The 22,138-nt window shown below is 41.3% G+C and overlaps 1 protein-coding gene across 7 annotated transcripts in view; it reads left to right on the top strand.

Moving 5' to 3' along the window:
* The window catches only part of kdm2bb (lysine (K)-specific demethylase 2Bb), a 78,234-nt gene that overhangs the window by 40,926 nt on the left and 15,170 nt on the right, over window positions 1-22,138 (top strand). For 6 of the 7 annotated variants that reach the window (XM_015366126.2, XM_069182302.1, XM_069182304.1 and 3 more), the window contains 2 exons: window positions 18,240-18,464; window positions 19,831-19,974. In XM_015366126.2, coding sequence (XP_015221612.2) covers window positions 18,240-18,464; window positions 19,831-19,974 — 369 coding nt within the window. The remainder of the gene's footprint in view (window positions 1-18,239; window positions 18,465-19,830; window positions 19,975-22,138) is intronic. The other variant, XM_069182303.1, reaches the window with a different exon arrangement.

Raw genomic sequence — 22,138 nt, 5'->3', positions numbered from 1 at the left:
TAATCCTGGGTAGAGGGTCTCTATTCTAGTCATTTTATAATGCTTTGTTCTGCTGTCCATCTTAATAACTTGTGATTTAGGCTGTTATAAATGAGGGGGAGTGAGAAAGCTATTGACTTCTCTGTATTGTTCCATTTGTGGCTCCAGTATTGCGTTATTTATTGGGGAGGAAGAAAGAGAGCCTGTTTTATGCTGGGGATGACTCCTGTGATGGAGTGAATATGATTTAAAGGGGATTATAAATAGTATAATTGATATTATCATTATTGCAGTTGAAGTTGGCTATTGAATTGTATATATATGTGAAGATATAACCCAGCTCTTTGTGACAATAATTTGCTCTTTCTGTATTGAAAGTCATTCCAAAAGGAGAGCAGAAACAAACCATGAAAAACCTCATAGTGCCTAAAGCAGTTTATTACCAGTGTTGCTGTTATTTTGTTCATATCTCTAGAGCTCAGGTTAAAGACGTTAAGGTAAATTAAGGTTCTGAGGCAGCGAAATTCCCAATGTGTGGCAGCTGCCATTTTTACACAGGCCAACAAGTGTAACAGCACTTTACAATTTTAAAAAATACTCTAAAATTATACACAATGCAACAAGTGTAACAGCAATTTGAAATTTAACCAATATTCTTTCCAGTTTTTATTTTTTAAATGGGGTGTTTTAAAGGTTCCATTGAGAATAATTGAACTCCATGTTATTACCCATATCTAGTATTAGTCCACATATGGTATTTGTAGACAACGGGGAAAATGTGGTGATTTGTCTCAAAGTTCAAATAAGTCATCATTTAGGGAGTTTCATCAAAGGTTAAATTAAATACCAGCATTTGTGCATAATCTGACAGTAAAAAAAATGTTAAGCAATGAATCTTTACTCTGAATAACAGGAATGACACTTGTATCATGGATAACTATTGCTCTCTGTATGCTGGTATATTGGTCTCGTAATTCAGATTCATGGACAATTACTGCTGCTGTTATGATTCTGTGATCTATTATTCTGTTTTCTCTAGCACTGCACTAAGATTGTTCAAGAGCCCGACATTTTTCATGTCAGTTAACATTACAGGGATAAACGGGAAAGTAAGGCAGGTTTTGAGAAGTCAGTGAAGGTTTGTTCACTTTCAGTGTTCTTGTGATTTAAATTCTTGGCTGGTTTGCTGCATAATTCTCTGGTGCAGTCATGGTGGCTCTCAGAGTGGATACTCATGTTTTCTGTTTTGTACTTCGGAGCCCACTTTTAAAGTTTTAGTCCATGTTTTCTCCAAAAGTTTAAGAGGGGGTGTGTTAGAGGGGTAGTTAATTAAATTAATGTGCCTCCAGACTTTGATCACGACAGCACCTTGTCAACATGGGGGATAGTAGCAGAATTAACATTCGTTTGTAAAATATTTGGTTTGTTGTTGTTTTAAGGTTGAGGGATGGCATGTGCATACTGATAATATCTAGTCCAATGCAGAGAATATTCTTGCATCTGGTTTTAGTTTCTTATGACCAGAGAATTTGAAGATTTTGTCCATAGAACAGTAGTTTAACCCTTTCCTGCCGCTTAAAAACACTGGGTTGTCTGTTAATCTCCCAAGTCAACTTCTGGCACAGAGGCACTGTGTGCAGCACGTTCTAACTTATTCAGTTATGATTCTGATATTAAAATAAAAATGAACAAACATGCGAAAAGAGGAAGATATAAGATATCTTAGGTGTAAGGTCTCTATTGCAAAGGCGCGATTTGGCAGAATCCATTTTCTTTGCCTTCAAAACTGATTAGCTCACATTTTCTGTTAGAAATGCATTTATGATTTTGTTTCCACCTGTTACTAAGTAAGTAAAGATGATTTTTAGATCACAGTCACGTTCATTGAATATCATAAAAGAATCAAGGGCTGATTTAGTGTGCATGACGGTATGAGATTGAATTACGGGCTAAAAGATCTTTCAGTTCAAATTGCAATTGACAAGAAAGGGCACAGCATAAAGGACAGGCAGCGGCTGGCATTTTGAGCCAAATATAATTCTATTATTTCTTTATCATACTGTCATTGGTATCCAGAGCAGCATTGCTGAACAAAACGAGTATGAAAGAATGCAACATGCATAAGTGTTACAATTAACAAAAACTGTGGCCTTTGTAGAACTATAATAACAGATACAATACAAATACTAGCGTGCATATTCTCAGTATGGCTAGAAACTATATACAAATACTGTATCTTGCTTGTGCATGAAATAAAATAATGGCTGCATATGATTAGATAAAATGCTTTTATCGAGTCTTGCTATATGGTTTTTGTGTTTGATGCACTTGAATGTTTTTAGATGAATGTCGGCAGTATGTGTGATGTGTACATCACTGTGTGTTCAAGGTAAATATGTATTTATATATAGTCATTTACAATACATGTGATCTGTAATTTGTTGAAAACCTTTTTCAGTAACTAATAGATTGACTGCAAATTGTTTTTTTTCTGGAAATCCCAGGTGTGAATGGCTATTTGCATAAACAGATTTTGTTCTAGCTTCTTAGTGTCAAATAGCCTGATCATTTTCTAGTTGCCTCTTTACTGTTTGATATTAAATAAAATGGTCAGGCCTAAGAAATGTGTATATCAGCTGGTTGTAATGGTTAAGCATGCTGTGATTACTGGGATATGCAACACTTCATAATATCACTAAATGCCTGCAATGTACACAAACCCCTCCACCTTAATTAAAATTAAGATTTTGATCTTAATAAAAGTAATGGGGAATGTGGGTTTTTTCAGATTGTGTCCAGTTACATTTAATCTTTATCATGTCATTTAGCAACGATAACTGCTCTGCTTGAGCTGACTTAAAAGAAGACATCTACAGCAGCAGGAATAAAAAGATCATTTTAAATAGATATGTGTGCAGTGGTGTGCCAACAAAGACAAGCACGCCTCCTTCGAACAGGTTTAATTAACGACACGATGTCATCACTGTGGGGGGGCTGCTGGTGCATGGCACTGCCAGTCACTCCCTGGACAAAGCCAGATTGCAACTTCATAATTGTTATTGCAGCTAAAGGTGGAATGAGCTCTAAATCAAAAGAGAGATCAAAAGCCCTGTTGGGGATAAAGGAAAAAAATGCCAAATTTAAAAACCTGAATCAGATTCTGTCCGTCTTCCGACCGCTTCATCCAGGACAGTTTAGCAGGGGAGCTGGAGCCCATCCTGGCAAGCAGCTGGCACAGGGTGGGGTGCACCCTGAACAGGATTGCCAGTCCATCACAGGGCACACACAGACACTCACACTGGCGCCGGTTTTCGCAGAAGACAACGAACCCATCGGTCCAGTCTTTTGGACTATGGGGGGAAGCTGGTGCACCTGGAGGAGTCTCATGCCGATGTGGGTAGAACATACAGACTCCGCACAGACAGCACTCCAGGATCGGAATTGAACCCGGGGCCCCAGCACTGCGAGGCAGCAATGTACCACAAGCCCCCCCCTCCCCCCCGTAACAGATTGTCTTTTGTATTCCATCACTTTCTTTTCATCGCCGTTGCTGTAAAATTATTGATCACTTAAGAAACGTGTTTTTTTTTGGTTCCTGTCAGTGCAGCATGGCGTATATTAGCCCGTCACTCATGGTGCTGGCGTTGATTTTAGGTGGGAGTGTCCATAGTGTAAGATCCCCATGGCTTTGGGTTGAGAGTGGTGGCGCCAATCTAACTGTAACAGCCGGGGGTACCAGTCCCGTGGCACGGCTAGTTGCTGCCCGTACCATTTGGCGTGGATCACAAACATGAAGCTGGCCGAAGAGAGCTGTTTTCCCTTCTGTTTGGCCCTTGTGTTTGAAAGGCACTTATTCCACTAATGCAAATTCAAAGGCTTAACATGTGTGGCTAACCATTTACATTTACATTTATTTTTATTGGCTAACGTTTATATCCAAAGCAACATGCATGTGTACCCATTTATACAGCTGGGTATTTTGCTGGAACGATTTGGGTTAAAGCGCTTAGCTCATGGGCAAGACAGCAGAGTCTCACCTGGGATTCGAACCCAGGTAGTTCAGAGTCTTCTAGTTTTGAGTCCAGATCCCTAACCAATGGAGCCTTACTACTACACCATACTACTGACCACAGATGTGCTATTTTCCCATTTCTATTCTGGGTGCTCAGCTTATTCCCACTATATCATATTCAGTGTATGTGTGGGTTCTGATTGCTTTAATTTGTGTCCCGAGAGTTGAAGGAATCAAATCTACAGTGTGTTTCACTGAGACTTGGCAATGAATTTGGAAATTGAGGGTGTATCCTAAAGATGTCCTCTTATTTCAGTGTCAGGGGAGGTTATCTGTTCAAATTAAACTATTGCAGCAGTAGTAATACATAGGAACATAAGTCAGCATTGGATGTTGTAGTAAGTGGGGATTGTTAAGATGCATGTTCCTGATTTTGTTTCGTTGGCCAAGTCTTTGGGAGAAAATATTTTGCCTTTCAAAAGCATTCCTGAGGAGATTTATGACTGAAGGTATGCAACTTATTTAAATTCAAAGCAGTTTTATTTATGTTAAAGATGAGATTTTAGCAGAGTGAAGGGGAACTGGAAATAATTCCAGGGTTTATGATAAACACTGGAAAGTTTTGTAGCTTTTCTAGCCCTTGCGAGAGAGAGGTCCCATATTCATAAGGCTGTGTGAAAATCATGCACAGCCCAATGATTCGAGCATCATGTTTCTGGAACTGATAGAGTTAAAATGAGAATTATAACATTCTGACAAAAATGAAAAATAAGCCACAAATTCCTGTATTCTGCTGACACTGTTCTTATAATAACAGGCCTGGCTGTACACCACACAGCAAACTGGTTTCTAATGAGCATTTGTTCTACACTGAAATGAAAGAATTTTCTTCTTTTTCTCATGTTGGGGGGAAAAGCATTTCTTAATTAATTATTGGCCTACTGTCAGAAATTGAAATGTGTTGGTAAGAAAAAAAAATGGAGACGACATTTTTTTTTTTTGCTGAAGGCTTTTAAATGCTGAGTCTGTTTTCACATTTGTGTTTTCTGAAAACCTCGAAGGGAAGTGCCTCTCACTGTGGACATGCATCTTGTCCTCATCAGTGAGCTCATTCAAGCAGTATGGTCTTCATTCATTATACCTACAGTATCTGCCCCCCCCAAAAAACACTTAAAAAAAGTTTTCATTCGTCTGGAATTGTTGAAGTCAGTGACTACATGTACTGTAGTTGGACTCCTGACTCTTTTTATAATAATGGCCTCTCAGATGCTTTTAGCAGAAGCTGCCTTTGAAGATCCTCTTAGTCTGCACTATTGCCCCTGTCAGCTGGAGCAGACTGAAGGGAGTTCATTCAAATGGGAGAGCTTTTGTTTTGAAGTTTATGTATGTAAGGAGGGTTGAGGTTGCAGGGAGTAAGTGGGGAGGTGGTGCCTTTGTTTACCCTGACGACCCATCGCTATGCAAATGCAGTCTTAAGAGGAGTACTTTAAATTAACGAGGGGATTGCCTGAGGCCTCTTGGGGCATTTGAACTGGGATTCTTCCTCTAACAGCCAGGCAGGGCGCACAAGTAGGAACTGACCACTGGCATGCCTTCCTTGTGCATGGAGGGGAGAGGTCAGGTATTTGCTGAAGCTGATCGACGAATCAGGGGTTTGGAAGCTGAGAAGCAAAGCAGATGGTCTGTAGGATTAAGGATCATTAATATTTATCGTTGTGCAACCCTGAACTGGAATACAAATGTTTGTGTAGTTTCTTCATCCATTTGGCACGCTCCAACACGCCATTAAGGCCACTTTATCTTTCTGTTTTAAAGTTTTGAGTTTTATTGTAAATACTTCTTTGTGCTCATATAAAAACACCCATTCTCATACCTGTGTGTTATTCCAATTAATTGTGGTTTTTATTAGTATCAGGGGAGAATAAAGTAGTAGTATATTAATGCTGTGTCCTCCCCTCCCTTACGCTGAGTACATAACATTGGAGCATGACATGAAATTTTAAAGGAAATGAAAGCCTGGCTACGCATGGTAGGCCAGAAGAATCGAGGGAAGAGCAATGGATGCTGGCCCATGAGGGAGGGAGTAAGAACCGGCAGACATGCTCAAGTGCTCACAGAAATAAAACAAAAGGCCCGCTGTGCCTTTTAGGAGTCATTTTCAGTCATGATCTTGAGAAGCCTGATTTGATGGTTTCGCACATGCGACCCTGGCTCTGGTTTCCCCTCCCCTCTCACTGGTATGCAAGCACAGTTAATGACGACCACTCCGTGGGCACCTTGTAATCAAACGCCATATGGCTCTCCATTGGCTGGCCCAGCCCCTTCCTGACCCATCTGATGAATATGCATGAGCCTCCTGGCTTGTATCTGTCTGTGTAACTGCCTGCTCTTGTGAGGAGGGGAGGGTTCCTCACAACAGCAGCAGGCTCAGTCTCCAGCCATGTCAGTTTGCTTAAAGCTGGACTAATAATGAAACGGACATGGCCCTATCACTGAGCGCAGATGATGAGGATTACGATTCGGAAGGCGAACAGGTCAGATTCCCACTCTTTTTTTTTCCTCCCCACTCAGGTCTCCCTGATTGAAGCCCGGGAAGCTCACATTGTTTGTGAGCTGCTGCTGTTGTTTTTTTTCCCCCCTCTTTCTTTCCGCCTGTCCTCTGGCAGGCTCTGCGAGAGAGCAGTGAGCGTGTGTGCACGGGGAGAGGGGGTGGTACTGTTCGAGGGGGGCTCGCTTTGCAGCAGGGAAGCCGAGGCCAGAAGAGGCTGTTTCTCTCCTCAGGGCAACTACCGGTTGTCCCAGAACAAAAAGAAAATGGGAGCACGTTCTCGGCTTCCTTTCTGCCTCGCCTTTGCGTTTTCAGTCGACGTGTTTCGTGTTAGTTTGCTGGGATTTATGAAATCCATCTGTTTTTTTTTTTTGGTGTGTGTGGGGGGGGGGGTTCTTTTGTTTCTACTGCAAATTCTGATATACAGCTAGATCAGGTTCCTGGGCTGCGAGGATGTCAGTTTCCAGTTTCTCTTGTTTCTCTTGTTCTGCTCAGGTGACATATCTTGACTGTTCCTCGGGTACAACCCACCAGATCAGGTCATTAAGAAAATCCCTCAGACCGATACGGGAGTGCTGTAAAGGTTTGTGGCCCAAACCAGCTACTGTAAGGACCGGCCTCACAAAGGCACTGAATCACATGGTCTCGAAAGATGGCTCCAACTTGGCGACACAAACGCACAAAATGCAGCTCGGTTATTTTTCAGCTGGCGTGTGGCTCGAACCGGGAATCCTTTCCCCTGCGCTAAGAAGTTACTGAATTGGTAGCCGCGCTGCATGTGTGTGTATCTCAGGGGTGCGTGGTTGCACACGTGAGCGAGACTGCTCTCCACACGCGCTGCAGTGCACACGTCTGTATGAATCATGGGTAGACTGGAAACAACAACCAGAGGCACTTGGTTTGATTAGAGGGGTAAAGTGGATTCTGAAAATGCAAGAAACAAACGGTGGGTTTGTATGGTCATATCCTGTTCACCTAGGCAGCGGTTAGTTACCAGAATGGTAATAATGTGCACTTAATGGAGTAAGTGCTTTACTATTTAAAATGTATTTAGGGCTCTGTATGTGGATATTGGGTACAGAACCCTAAATATAAAGGACAAAGGTAATCGCCCCTTTCAGTAATAAAATGAACACTTCCTGTAAGCCAAAAACCTTTGTGATTAAAATGGAATGTCCTGTTTTCTCGTCGGGCTGCTAAGGATTTGCTCAGAATGTTTCAAGCCAGTTATTTCAGATTGTTGAATGTGCTACTCTTGATCCTTTTTATGTGTTTTGGGGGAATTCATTGAATTCAGAAGTTAAGGGGTTGTCCTTTTTTTTTGCTGCCATCGTTTTGCTTTTTTTAGATTTGAGGTGGGTATTTTTTTTTTTTTTAGTGGAATCTTGGTGAGGAAAGTGCAGCACATTATTTCCCTAAATCTGGCACTGGTTGAGAAACGTCTCCCACCTAGCGAGGTGTGTTTAATCCCGAGTGCTACCGAGAAGCCTGGCTACTGTACCTTTAAGAAGGCCAGAGGCTAGCTTGTTTGGCAGGAGTGGGGGAGGGGATGGTGGGAGCAGGAGGCAGGAACAATGAGGAGGTTTCTTGCTCTGCTTTCTCTTTCTCTGCTACTGCATCCAGGGCACGTGGTGGACCTTGCTGACTATTAAGATGTTAAGAATGGAGGTGGCAGGACAAAACAGGGGAACCGCTTAAAACGGCATTTTGACCTACAGCTGCTAATAATCATGTAACAAGGATTTATAGCATTGGGCAGGAGAGCGAAGAAGTGGTTAGGGCTCTGGACTCATTACTGGAAGGTTGTGGGTTTAAATTCCAGGTGAGACTTATTGCTGCTGTAATACTCTTAAGCAAGAAAACTTCACCTGAATTGGTCATGTGAAATACCCAGGTGTTTACAGTATCAGGCAAATAAATCAGGAACCCCCAAGAATACAGTTCAATGATAATAAGGTGATAATTTTGATTTTCAGGCGCCTTTTTTGTGTACCTTTCTTTCCACATGCTATTTTTCTAGATTCCTCATGCGTGGAGCTGAGGTGCCATGCTATATCTCAGTCCTGTATTTCTGAAGTGTACAATGGTGTATTGGGTCTAGATGGCTTTGTGTGTCAGTAACCTGAGAATATTGCCCTGACACATGGTAGTAAGAGACTGGATTTCATGGAACTTTCCTGAGAGAGGTGTGGATGATTGTTGAGAAGCTGGGGGACTCCTGTCCCTGTAAGTTGCACCCACGTTCTTACAGACTGGACTTCAGCGGTGTACAAGCATACATATACATTCATCCCCTGTGTGTGACGAAGAAGCCACGTGCAGGTAAATATTTTGTAGTGTGCTGAATATTATTCGTAAATGTCTTAGGTTTAATATTGTAACCTTAACTAATTTCTCTTTTTCCACATACCCATATAAAAACCCTGGATTCCTCTATAATGCATATAAAAAACTGAACACCATTATTGGTTCTTGTGTGCAGATGAAATGAACAGCATGCACCAGCAGGCCCACTGCACAGCAGATCAGTGGCAGCAACTGGGAAATGTAGGGAGGCCAGATTGTGCATGTCCAGTGTGGAATGTAGCCAGGAAAGAAGGGTTGATGTGCTGTTCTGAACAGTACCATGAAATCTTTAATGAACAAGTTGTCAGGGCATCTGTGTAAAAGGTGACACCTCCTATAACATGTCCCCATTGGATTTTTAAAAGTCTGATCAGGGGTTAGAGAGTCCCCTACTGGTCCATCACACCACTTGCAACAGCAGTCTGGTTTCCCCTTGGGGTTTCCCATCCCAGTACTGACCAGGCCCAAGTTCTGAGATCTGACAAGATCGGGCTTGAAGAAGCCGACAGTGGTGCTGTGGTAGTTGTTGATCGTTTTCGATATCACAAAATCTGTCTACATCGAGCACCACTAATGAGTCAGAAATGTTCATCTGCAATCTGTCTTTGTGTAGTTGGCGTTGCTAGTATCACATGGAAGCCTCATATTGGCCCGTGATATCATAATGAAGTTAACACTCATGGAAAATGCCTTTTTTAGGAGCCCTTCTAAAATAGCTTTGAAAAATTAAACCTTCAATGCAATACCATCAGCAGGGCTGTACTTCTCTTTCATTTTCTGTAAAGCAGGATGTTGTATCTCTGTACAGACTTTGCACTTGTCAAAAGCCTTAAGCAATTTTCTGCCTTAATCTAAGATCCTGTGTCTCACAAATCAATACAATTGTGCAGTCATCAGCAGATTGGGCTATTTCTAGAAAAGCTTTCCATAAAAAGTCCTGGGTATAAAAACAAATATCTAAAAGGCAATTTGATGCGCAGTAGCCACATGATGAAAGCACCATCATGTGTACTGTATATATGAGGCTTCTCGTTTTGCCTCAATTACTAATTGATTTCTGTCATTACACTCTGCTCGGTCATCTAGCCCCGTATTTTCTCTGGCTTTGTTTTCAAACATTGATTACAATTCACGTTTTCCTTGCCCAACACTTGTTACTGAATGCTTAATGCATTTTTCTTAACCACTGTGTATCTGCTGACACTTTTGTGAGTAAAATATTTTTTTCTTCTACTGGCAGCCTGTGGATTTCAGAATGAGGTTAAAAACCCTTATTTACTTTTTAAGATTTTGAGCCCTTTGGCTCCTGAACTGTGAACTGTTGACTCCGTACACACCTACATGTTTGCGATCTTTGGCTTCTAGCCATTTGTATGTTCCCAAAACGGGGCTCGGAGCACTGGGAGACCCTGGGAGACTCTGCTTCTGTCCTGTTGCTCCAGAGCTGTGGGATGATACCAGGTTTTGCAAGTCAGTCTGGTCTTTAAGCTCACATTTATACTCTAGCTTTTAGGTTTAATGTATTAATTTGTGCGTAATTATCTCTTTTGTTTATTTTATTACAAAGCATTGAGATATGTCACGAAAGGTGCTACATAAACATTTTTTGTTTCCACTTGATATCGCAGGTGAGCTTTCATGCTCTGTACCTAAAAACCCTTTTCACCTGTATTTTTGGGACTAGAGAGTATTTACCAGAATACTTTTTCATAGTATCAAAAGATGTGATCGATAATATGAATTCACCTCTGTCCTGTGTATAAATGGAGTAAAGCTGTGTATCTGATGGAGTGAGCCAAGTTGGCTTCTGGGCTTTGGAATTGACTTGACTTCAGAATAACAAGGGTTGAGAAGATAAAAAAATAACCAAGTCATGCCTTTTCTTGTTAGAGCTGCAATTAGTCTGTGACATTCCTTTTCAGTTGCAGCATTGCATCATACTCAAAAGTATAACAGCAATACAGCACCTGTTTCAATTGGTATTCATAAAATAAGTATTGCAAATACAACTGGTGCATGCCCACTCCTTGATGATAATTATGCTGCTGCCTTAATTAATTTAATTGTAAGAGTATCATTAGACAAAGTTACATTATGGCACTGACTGGAAAGTTGTGGTGAAGTTTTGCTGACCTGTTTAATAAACGTTTTCTATTTTAGCTAAAGACGTGGGGGTATTTTTGTTTTTGTAAAAATGTAGCGTATCTGTGCATCTTGGGTGCAGTTTTTGTATTTATAGATAAAGAATCGAGGACAAGTAGGGGATAAAACGTCTTGGAATATCCTGCACAGTAAGTGTTCTTATATAACAGGATTCATCTCATTTGCCTGAAGACCACACACAATTGGGTAAATTCTGCCCAATCTAACCCCCCCAAAACAACTACCTTAAAAAGCAAAAGTTCTCTTGGGATGTGGGAGCGGATTTGTAGTGTACGGCTATAGGGCTCCTGACACGACAGGAAGTCATTCAGGGTTTCTTTTTTACACTCCCTGCCGATATGACAGTACAGGTTGACTAAGGTAGAAACAAAAACAGCGGTGAGGCAAGATTTTGGGAGGTTCATAAGCTGCGGAACGGAAGCAGTTTTACTCTGCCACGTGCATGCGGCCAGTATGCGATGTGTCGAGTGAAAAACTAGAGGGCTGGGGAACGAGACACTAGTGAAGGCGATGGGCAGACGGTAGCTGACATGGCCTGACTGGTGCCTAGCCGGAGAGCTACACTTCCTGCCTGCTGTACATGATCCACATTTCCTGAGACTTTGGTTTCTGTTTTCTGCTACCAAGAAAATTTGTAATCCCTGGTAATTCCCTGTTGGATATTACTACTTATAACAGGCCTCAGTGTTAGAAATAATCCAGTCTGTTGCCTAGATCTGTGGAACCAGCATAAAGTTTAGTGGACAAACAAGGGAACAAAGGTTATGATTTGCACAGTGAGGTTTATTGTGCCTTGAACTTTATGTGTCTCATATGATTGGTCTCTCTATTGAGTAATTATAATATCGCATTACTCTTTCTCCTTGTCGCTGTTTGGAGAAAATAACTCTTGTGGCCTGAGCTGGAAAGAAGGTTCCAAGAGCGATATTTGTAACATTAGTTAGACGTTTTGGGTGTCTGATAGTGTCTGACAACACTAATTGTGTCCAGCTCGAGGCGTTTTGAAGATAAAAAGCCTCTGAATTTATTCTGCGTTGGAAAAGCCATCGGCAGTTGTTCCAAGGTCATGAGATGCCACTAGCTCTGACTGGGAGTAAACATTGTGTGTGTTGGAAGATTAATGCCATAAGCTGTTAAAAAAATTAAAGTTGACTGTACAAGAAAAAAGAACACATCCACGAACACAAAATCTAAGTAGCAACTTGGGATTTTTTATACATTTTGTTTGACAGCCAGGCATCATGGAGTGCCTCTCTGAGAAAGAAGCCACTGCCTCTGGGGTCCTGGTTTTGCAGAAAGTTGCCCCTGCTAGTCCCTAATACCTCCGTGCAGGTATTAGCTTTTGCTCTTTTTGGTGGAGGTGATGACATTGCTTAAACCCGCTTTGACTCAGATGTATATCGCACACCTAGTGCAGCCCCAGGCTGTTTTCCAGCCTTGGTTTTTCCCCTGTTTTCTTCCGTCTGATCAGGACCTGTGGCTTAATGCTGGTTTTAGTAGTACCTCATCAGCCACCTTTTCCCCTGCAGGCTCATGGAGTTGGTCTCCTTAATCATTGTGCATGCCCTGCTGTAATAAGATTACAACAAAAGGCTGAAGTTATGTAAGAGTTTCATAAGCAGTGTAACATAGATCTATATTAACTTTTGTTTTGTCACTGTGGGGCAATGAAAACCAAGACTGCTTAATGTGCTGCAGATTAATCATTATTGGGAAGCTTTGCAGTTTGCTAATACTGTACCGAACCTCCAGGGAAGTTATTGATTGACTTGTGGCCTCTGTTTCTTAAATGTCTGATTAAATATCCTGAAATACAAAAATAAATTAATCCAAACTTTCTTTTCTTCACAGATATAGATTTGCAGTTGGCATGCATTGTTAATGCATTTGTACTGAGTAAGGCTTTGCTTTGCTGCTGCTTGAAAGAGATTATTGATCTTTTTTTGGAGGGGAGCTGGAACTGTTGGGCTTGGTTGTCTGATTCTAGCAGTAAAAAAAAGCAACAGGCAAGAGTATATCTACAGATTTACAATCTGAAAGGTAACGGTGTAACTTTAATATCAGAAGCCCTTTAGACTCACGCAGAAGGTTATTTACAAATTTAAAACAGTGGGCAGATAGGTTTGTTGATTGTGTGAGTAGTATTGTGTCTTGGGATAACAAGTTACCAAAATTCAAGTCATGCGATTTCATAAAGATGCCAAGTACTTGGTATCCAATATTTGAGTTGTTAAATTGCCATGATGAGTTGATTAAGAATCTGTGTTAGCAGCCATTCAGGAAGGCATGATTTCAGTTAATACCAGAACAGTGAAAGATCTGACCAGGTTCTGCCTAAATAATGAAAAACACCTGGTTATTAGTGCCATGATTGAAGGCAGGCTATCTTCATGAATGAAGCTGTCTGGAGAATGAGATTCTCCAATGACAATCAGAGGGCCAGTTCAGGGAAACCAGGAAACTGTCTCAGTGCGGGGCAGGTCATGTCTTGAAAGACAGCAGGGTACCATACCAGCGAAGGACTCTCACATCAGTCTGATCCATTTGTGTAATTACTTTCAGACTGCAGTGGCTAAGGCACAAAACATTCAAGGAAGAAATAACCCCGTGCATCAGCAGAGCAACTAGAGCTTGCTGTCTGCATGAAAATGATTGGAATGATCATGGATCGTTGAGAGACTGTATTCCCATCTTTTGCATCACAAGAACATCTAAAATGGCAGCAGAGGGAGTGGTAGGCTGTTTAATTTGCCAGTGAATGCTGTTTGCAGACCCAGTGGAAGATGTCATTAGTAGGGATGTTGCACTTGTATGGGTGTGTTCCACAATAGGTGGTGAAGGTGTGGTGTCAGGCACAAGATTTACCACAACTTCTCAGTGATGCAAAGGTGAAGTCCTTTCTCTGCTCGTGCCAGCCACTGTGAAAGTGTTGGTGTTTGAGAAGGACAGTGCAGGACAGCACAGGGCTAGGATTACAATGGCATGATTTCAAGAAAACATTGTTGAGATCATTCCATGCCTGCTGTTTTACCTGGCCAGAGACCATTATCATTTGTGGGGAACAACTAAGCTGGCTCTCACGACTGCCGGGGGTTGTGTTCATGCTCAAGAAGTTCGCATTTCAGCATTGTGTTACATTGACATGGTTCTGTTTTTTATAGTTGCTTGTTTTGTGGGTTAAATCCTTTAGATGTGAATGTTGATTTCTTTTGTGCGTTGGTATGATACACAGTTTGTCAGTGCCAGGAGGTGGGCTCCAATCCCAGAAACTGTAATTGGGGATCTTGTCCACACAATAGGTAAGCATGCCATTTCCAAAAGCAATGGGAGCTGGGCCTAACTGCCCTCATGTTTGCCAGGTTAGGGCAAACCTGTGAATGGGTTGGCAAGTTGTTTCGGATCACAAGCCACTGAATCTACAGCACTGTTTGTGCTGGGGTCAGAAATGTCTTTAGGAGCAGCTAGTCTTAAAGGAAAGACGTGGGTTACACTAAGTGTGTATATGTTAACATATCTCATTTCTAAGCGTATTTGTACATATTATAATTTCTTTAAGAAGTGCTTAAATTATTTTTGACAGTTTTCAAAGAAAAAGGATGTGTCCACAGGCTACTGCAAAAGGTAGTCTCGCACCTTTTAAAGTTTAAATAAAGGATTGGGTTGCAAACACAAAATGTTAAGGAGTAAAACACCTTTGCTGGCTGAATAGACTCTCGTCTCCGATCTTGTTTACATTTTCACTTTGAAATCAGACTAATCTTCTCACCTGGTTGTCCCAGCCACCATATAGAACCAAGCAAACAGAGCTGTCCCACACAGAGATAAGTCACTGTCTGAGAAGTTCTCAAAGTTGCCCTTTGGTTCTCTTGTAATATCAGAATCCTTCACAGCTTGACTAGATTAAAAAGTGCATGGAGTCTTATTGAAGTTTTAACCAGCTCAGGATGGATTGTGCTTTATGCATTACCAGCCTGATCCCTTTACCAGTTTCTACGGCAGTTGTAATACAAGAAGAGTGTTTTTTCTATGTCTTGCGGAAGAGGAAAGATATACAATTAAGTGAAGTCAGAGACTCCATATGTCTTGAACCGGCCTGTCTTAGATGGCCAATTTCAAAATGAGCATTTTTGTTTCTGGATTCACCTTCTGAATTTTAAGGAACTGAAATGTAATATTTTTTCCTTGAAAATCACAGACCCTTAGTAGTGGGGACTAAATAGTCTTGAGCTTTAGGATCTTTGAGGACTGTGAAATGGTCTAAATCAATCATTTGGGATCTCTTTGATGTTGACACCAATCACATCTTATAGAGTCGCACATTCATTGCATTGTTACAGGCAGGGCTAAAGGGAAAAAAACTCATTTTTCTGCTCCCATGCATCTATACGTAAGAGTGTGAGTTTGTGTTTATACGGATAAACTGGAAACCATATATTGTGCATAAGAAAGTGAATATACTTTTGTATAGTAATGGGAGACCAAGTAGTGGAAAATTCTCAGAGAAAAGTATTCTCAGTGCCTCTGTTGAAGTTTTAGATTTGGTCTTTTCAACATGTAATTTCATTCTCCAGCAAACTCATCTGTACATGATTTCCAGCAGGTTTATGTGAGACAGCACATTTCACGCGTGTTTCAGCTTTCCAGGAATACCAGGGTACAGCACTCAAACAGTTGGTGGCCTGAACAGGAAGAAATGACAATGAGAGGAAGGGGCCCCTTTTCACCGAGCCTTAATTCATGGCTTGCCAGTAGGAAGACTCAGACGAAAGTAGCTCTCACTCCTGTGCGGGACATTCATATCAATATCTTTGTACTTTTGTGTTTGGCAGATACCTCTTCAGCTCGTCAGGGATTTATATATAGCACTGTGCCTGCAGGCGGCACTGTTGTCCAGGCTGACGTATTTAAACACAGCAGTAATGGACACTTACTCTAGAGTAAACAGTGTGATATTAAGAATAAAAGGGTATTGAAAGGTAACATTGCCTTTAATGTTCCTGTGTGTAGCGGTTCAGCTTTTTACTTTTTTTTTTAGTTTAGTGTCTTGATGGCAGGCTTTAGAGTTATAACTTGTACATACAATGTTGAGCTTTGTTCTTTCATTCTCTCTTTGTTTACAAATGAACTTTCTTAGAGCTGTTTACATTGCGCCAGCGTAGATGGGAGAAGTAAATACAGAAATACAGTTGCTAAGTCAAATCAATATTAGTTTAGCTAAAAAAAACACCTAGTTAGTTTGCACACATTACTTCATTTCTCATCAGTGTGAAAAAGGTAATGCAGGTGACATATATTTAAACCAGGCTAGCCAGCATTTACCAAAGCTTTCTGACTGATTTGAGAATTTTTTTTTTCATAGCATTAATGTCATTCAAAAACAGCTATCCACTGTTCACATTTGTCTTAGGATTTCAAATGGTTATGAAAGCCTTCTTAGCAACAGCTGAAGAATTTCTAACCTCTATTGGTCTTTTGCGTGAGTGTATTCAAAAGGAAAACCCATATAAACCCATGATATGACCGTGAGTCAAGTGTACAATGACTTTGCACTGGAGGAAGGACCAGAATCAGTCATTAAGTGTTATTCCTTGAAACATTATTTGCAGGTGTCCTGCCCTGACTCAAAGACAGAATTCTAAAATATAAACTGGTTTCATCTAGATTTAGATAGCTGAGACACTGGGTTGAAGAAAGCATTCGTTAAACACCCTGACTGATTGGCTTCCCTGACATCACTGATCGTGGCTTTGTGTATTGATACGGAGCTGATCGTGGCGCTATTGCTATTTCTTTAATGCGAGTGTTAAGATCAGTGCTCACCACGGCGGAATGCCATGTTAGTGCAGGTTACAGAGGAACCAGCTTTCACATGGAAAGAAGCTGAGCCCACTCTTATGTGTACAAACCAGACAGCACAAGTGGAAACTAAGCAGTATTTCAAACCATGAACAGGAGGCATTTCTTTGCCCAAAGGGTTGTGGGAGAATGGAACAGGCTACCCTTGTGGTTGAGGCTGATACCCTGGCATCCTTCTACAAATGGCTGGATCCTCATATCAATGAGCTATTAACTACCAAAATGGCCCAAGGGGGCTGTCTGGCTTCTTCTCATTGTTACCATCCTTACATTATGTGACTCGTGAGTGTCTTTAAAACAAGTTGAATGGTTTTTACTGACTGTTACGGTTGGTTGTTGCCACTTTTTAACATACAGGAATGAACTTTACAACATGTAAATGTCTTATCCTGTGAAATCAAACCCCCAAGGCATGCCGGCCAGTAGAATTACTTGAAGCTTGGGTGCACTGTGCACAAAAACGGGTGTAACCAAAAATGAGACGGGGTGCTCTGTTGTAAGCTGATGTAGAAATACGAGCACAAGCAGGATGTAAAATGGATTGCTTAAGAGTCCTAATATTCATGTGAGCTCCCGACATTCAGGGAGTATTTAGTCCCTTTTGTCAATCTGAGGTCCTGAGGGTGTCTACTGTCCCAAGAGAAACTGGCACTTGAGCTGTTTACTGAAAATTCAAGAACCTTTCTATTAATGGCAAACTTTACTGCAGAGTTGTTTTCTGATGTCCCTCTCCTTTCTGCGAATGCTGTAAATTTGTTTGAGAGGGAGGTCATATCCATGCACTGCAGTGTTCAGTGGATAAGTGGATAAGGCCCTGCGTCTTAAAACCCTCACATGCTTCCAGAAAGTGTTTTCTATTAATTCCTTTCACAATAAGTCTGCAGGCCCAGGTTCTACAGCCCACAGATAAGGCTGAACTCATGTCATGAAGTTACACATTGCAAAACAGTGTGAGCAACCAGCTTGTGCAACAGTGCATCTTGCAGATCCGTGCCAGGACGATGTGTAGGTACCCGATATGATGTAGTGCGATGGCATGCAGTTTCCTTGATTTTTGCAGTTTGTGAACTTATAAACCGCCAAGAATGTTTTTGTTCTTGCATGGGTTTTGGTGCCATTTTGGTTGCCCTCTGCGTGACGTAGTGGCATGGAGGGGCGAATCGTTTCCGAAATGCTCAGAGGGCAGAGAGAGTAGGTCAGAAACGGAACATGTTGGCACAGGGGAGGGTAGGGGTGTGGGGTTCCCTCTGGGAGGACTGGGCGAGCGTCAGGTGTGAGTGGGGTGGGCGTGTTTCTCCTCCTGCTTGACCTGGGACCCGTGCGCCTGTGTTGCAGCAGCGGGCTGGCAGTCGACCGAAGGGGAAGATGGGCGCTTCGACGGCCGTCAAGCTTGCCGCCAACCGGGCGACTGCGGGGGCGCGCCGGAGGAGGACGCGCTGCCGCAAGTGCGAGGCCTGCCTGCGGACGGAGTGCGGGGAGTGCCACTTCTGCAAGGACATGAAGAAGTTCGGGGGCCCAGGCAGGATGAAGCAGTCCTGCATCATGCGGCAGTGCATTGCGGTGAGTCGGCCCAGTCTGGTTCCCTGCAGCTTCCAGTTAACCTCCCAGCCCTCCACACGTATGATGGCTCGTTGGCGTTCAGATTAGAAATGCTTGGGACGCTTGAAAGGTCTTTAGACACCTACCAACTATTTCAGCATGATCGGTTGTATCAAGACAGTTACATACAATTGAACTGGTCTTATACATCTGCTTCGTTTTGGAAGTCTTCATCTCCAAGACTCGATTGGGCTGATTGCACTCAACTCTTTTTGTAATGATCTTTTAAGCAAATATGCACTCTAGGTTAATTTAGCCTCTGGAGAAAGAGTAAAAAAAAAAACCCACTGCATGAAAAGGTAGAATCTTACCCGTTGTTCTGGAATCCCCCTGTCACTGAAGCAGCACTTGTGGTGGGGGTGGGGTGAGCTTTGTAAAAATTAACTTCACACTCAAGCTAAATCAGGAAGTAATCAGCAGTTTAGATCATGTGGGTGTGTGTGTGTTCTTACTTATGCAAAACATTTCATGGTCAATGTCTGTGTGGGTCACTGCTTGGTGAGATTTCTGTCTTCGGCTCTGCATAGACCATTGATCTCTGCCATTCTGGTCAAAAGGTAATGTTCTTAAAAGAAAGCGACCCCATAATTGGGTTTGTATTTCTTGGCTGGCGATGGCCTCTGATTTCTGGAGGCCTTTACTTTAATTTCTTATGAAAAATCTTTATTTTTTTGTTCCCAACTGGATCAGTTGTACTGGAGTTTTTCAATATTTTGAGTGCAGGAGCAAATTAATTTGTCATGGACAGCTGCTTTTCTGTAATATTTTAAAGAAGCAGAGTTTCCTGTTACTAATTGTGGCTGTGGGAACAGTATGTATATCAGGAAGCTAAACACACAGGATGTCAAATACTAGGTGACAACAGTTTGAGACTAACTTTAGTTTATGGGATAAGTATGAGGACATTTGAATGAAAGAACCAAAACTTTTCATATTATTGATAAATACTTCATGATTGTTTTAAGTTTAAAATTCTATAAATTATTGGTTTAGAGAGAATCAGATGTGTAAAAGATAATAGATCTATAAAAGTACTGAAACCTCATATTAAGTTCTGATTTCCCCCATGAGCATGCTTCCCACAGTAAATGAGACACTATGCCAAGCTTTCCCACAGGTGGAAAATATGTTCTACCAATCCCCTATAACCCATGTTTTATTGCTTAATCTACTCAGTTCCCTCCATTCTGTCCTTTTTCTTTCTTTAGATTTCTTCATGAACATAAACTGGCGCAGAGACGGTTGGCTTTAGGGGTAGTGTTTTATAAGTGCCCGTGTGGGACCCCTGTGCTGAGCGTGTGGGTTTCTGTTGTGCTCTGTCCTACAGCCCGTGCTCCCTCACACCGCTGTGTGCCTGGTCTGTGGAGAGGCAGGGAAGGAGGACACACTGGAAGAGGAGAAGGAGAAGTTCAATGTCATGCTGATGGAATGTTCCATCTGTAATGAGATCGTGCATCCTGGCTGTCTTAAGGTGAGATCCCCCTGAGGAGAGAATGCTATACCCCTGAGTCTCAACCTTGTGTGTTGGATTGCTGGATACCACTTGGTTACAAGTGCCACTCTAAAGCTGGGAGTCGATATTTGAATATGCTTGACAAACAAAACTACAGATCTTAAAAATCCTTGCACAGCAAGCAACGGCAGCCAGACATGCCTCCAGGCAATCAAACGCATTTAAGTATGAAAACACCTTTCCTGGACTTACATTCCTTTTGTGTGGAGTCTGGCTGTTCCCCTTGGTGTGTAAGGGTTTTCTCCATGTGATTTGTTTTTCTCAGAGTCCCAAGAGGTATGCTGACTAGGTTAATTGGTGTTGCTAAATTTTTTGTGTTTGTGTTTCAGTGCCCTACAACAGTACGTCATCTAGGGTGTTGTCCCATCTTGTAATCTGTGATCCCAGACTCCATGGTGCCATAACCCTTACCAGGAGTAAAAAAAATAATTCTTACACTTATATAGCTCTTCTCTGGACACTTCAGTCAAGTCAGCAACAATATGATAATGGACAGATGGGATCTGTGCTTGTTTTTACTGATACTCTCAGTTACCTAAAAAAGTTATCTCTATTGCTCACAGCGAGAATGTCCTTGTACAAAATGAAATGAATACCCATTGCTCTTAGTCAAGTGTTAAGAGAATGGGAATCTTTTCAAAATGTTCAAATTTTGTCTTGTGCTCCTGATATTGATCACATACAGTAAAAATGACATCATAGACATCATAGAACACTTTATAAGCATGGGATCCTTGTACGAGTATAAGGCTACAAATATTGAATACTTCGTGTGCGGAATAGTTGATGATACCCTTTTCTGCAATGGATCAGGAATCTCTTATGTATATAGATTTTAGATTCTATATAGTAAATAGTTTTAGATTCACATGCGCTGCCTAATTCTAATAATTGGCAAAGCATGCCCTATCAAGGATTTTAGAAATTCAAAAAAAGTCCAGTGAAAGTTCTAGGAGCTCAGAAAGTCCAAAAAGGCTTTTTAAGGAGGTCAAATTTAGACTTGAAAGGACAACTTTTGGAGTCACAAAATACTGTGTTCTGTACTCTGTGATTAAGCAAAATCAAATAACTTTGTCAGGGTTTTTCTGATTCAATGTCGATCAGAAAATCATTTTGAAATCTCAAGATGGGTAATAAACTGAAAGATGGAAGAAGTGTTTGCTAACAAGGCGGTTATTAGCAAAGGGACAGTTTTTGTTAAAAGTGCAGGCAGAGACAGCATAATTTGGAGCTGCTGTGGTCTCTGCTGTAATCAGTATTACTTTAGTTCTTCTGAAAAGAAAAGATAAGGTAACTATACAGTAGAATAAAACATCCACTTTTTTCATTCCTAATTTAGAAAAGCACATAAAAGGCTCACAGCCTAAACTGACCCCTTTTCTTGCTACTAGTTTAGAAAATACTAATCATGTGGAAGACATAAGGATGACATTTTTGCATTTTTAAATGTTCATGTTGTTAAACTCACAATTAATTTGGGAACTGAGAGGTATGTTTTGACATTGGGACTGAAAGAAATCCTTGTTTAAAAAGTTGGCTGTTGAGTAGATTATAAATTGTAAATACAAGCATGTACTGTTTGCTGAAACCTCAGATGTCTTTTGTGGGTTATCTATTCTTCCTGTAAGACCAAGACTTCAACACTTGTAAGGGTGCTAACACAACAGTTGACAGTTGATTAGCCCTAATTCGTAAAGGGTGGGTAATATTCATCAGTGTTGAGCCTTTTGCAATATGTTTCAGAATCTCCCATGTAAATACGATTGAATTGGAAAATTGCTTTGTTGGCTCCATCCCTACAGAATGTTGGTATAAGGACCACAGATACATTGGGAAACTACTGAATTGTATACAACGGGTAATATATACTGCAGCAAATGTTTAATGTAACCAGTTAGAGACACTACTTAAATCGTCTCTGGGGATTCTGTAGTAATTTAGTTTTTATCAATGGGAATCACTTAATCTATTTCTGCCTCTCATTTTCCTAATCAAAATAAGCTACCAATCACCACTCCAGCAGTCACTGAAGTGCAATCTGAAATCAGTCCACATAATAACTTGTAAATATCTGCCTGACAGGGGTATTATGAATTTGACCAGTTCCATGACAGTTTTTATT

Source organism: Lepisosteus oculatus, chromosome 22 (assembly GCF_040954835.1).
Source record: "Lepisosteus oculatus isolate fLepOcu1 chromosome 22, fLepOcu1.hap2, whole genome shotgun sequence".
Taxonomy (NCBI): domain Eukaryota; kingdom Metazoa; phylum Chordata; class Actinopteri; order Semionotiformes; family Lepisosteidae; genus Lepisosteus; species Lepisosteus oculatus.
The sequence above is the reverse complement of the archived record's forward strand: the minus strand, read 5'-3'. Positions and strand labels throughout refer to the sequence as shown.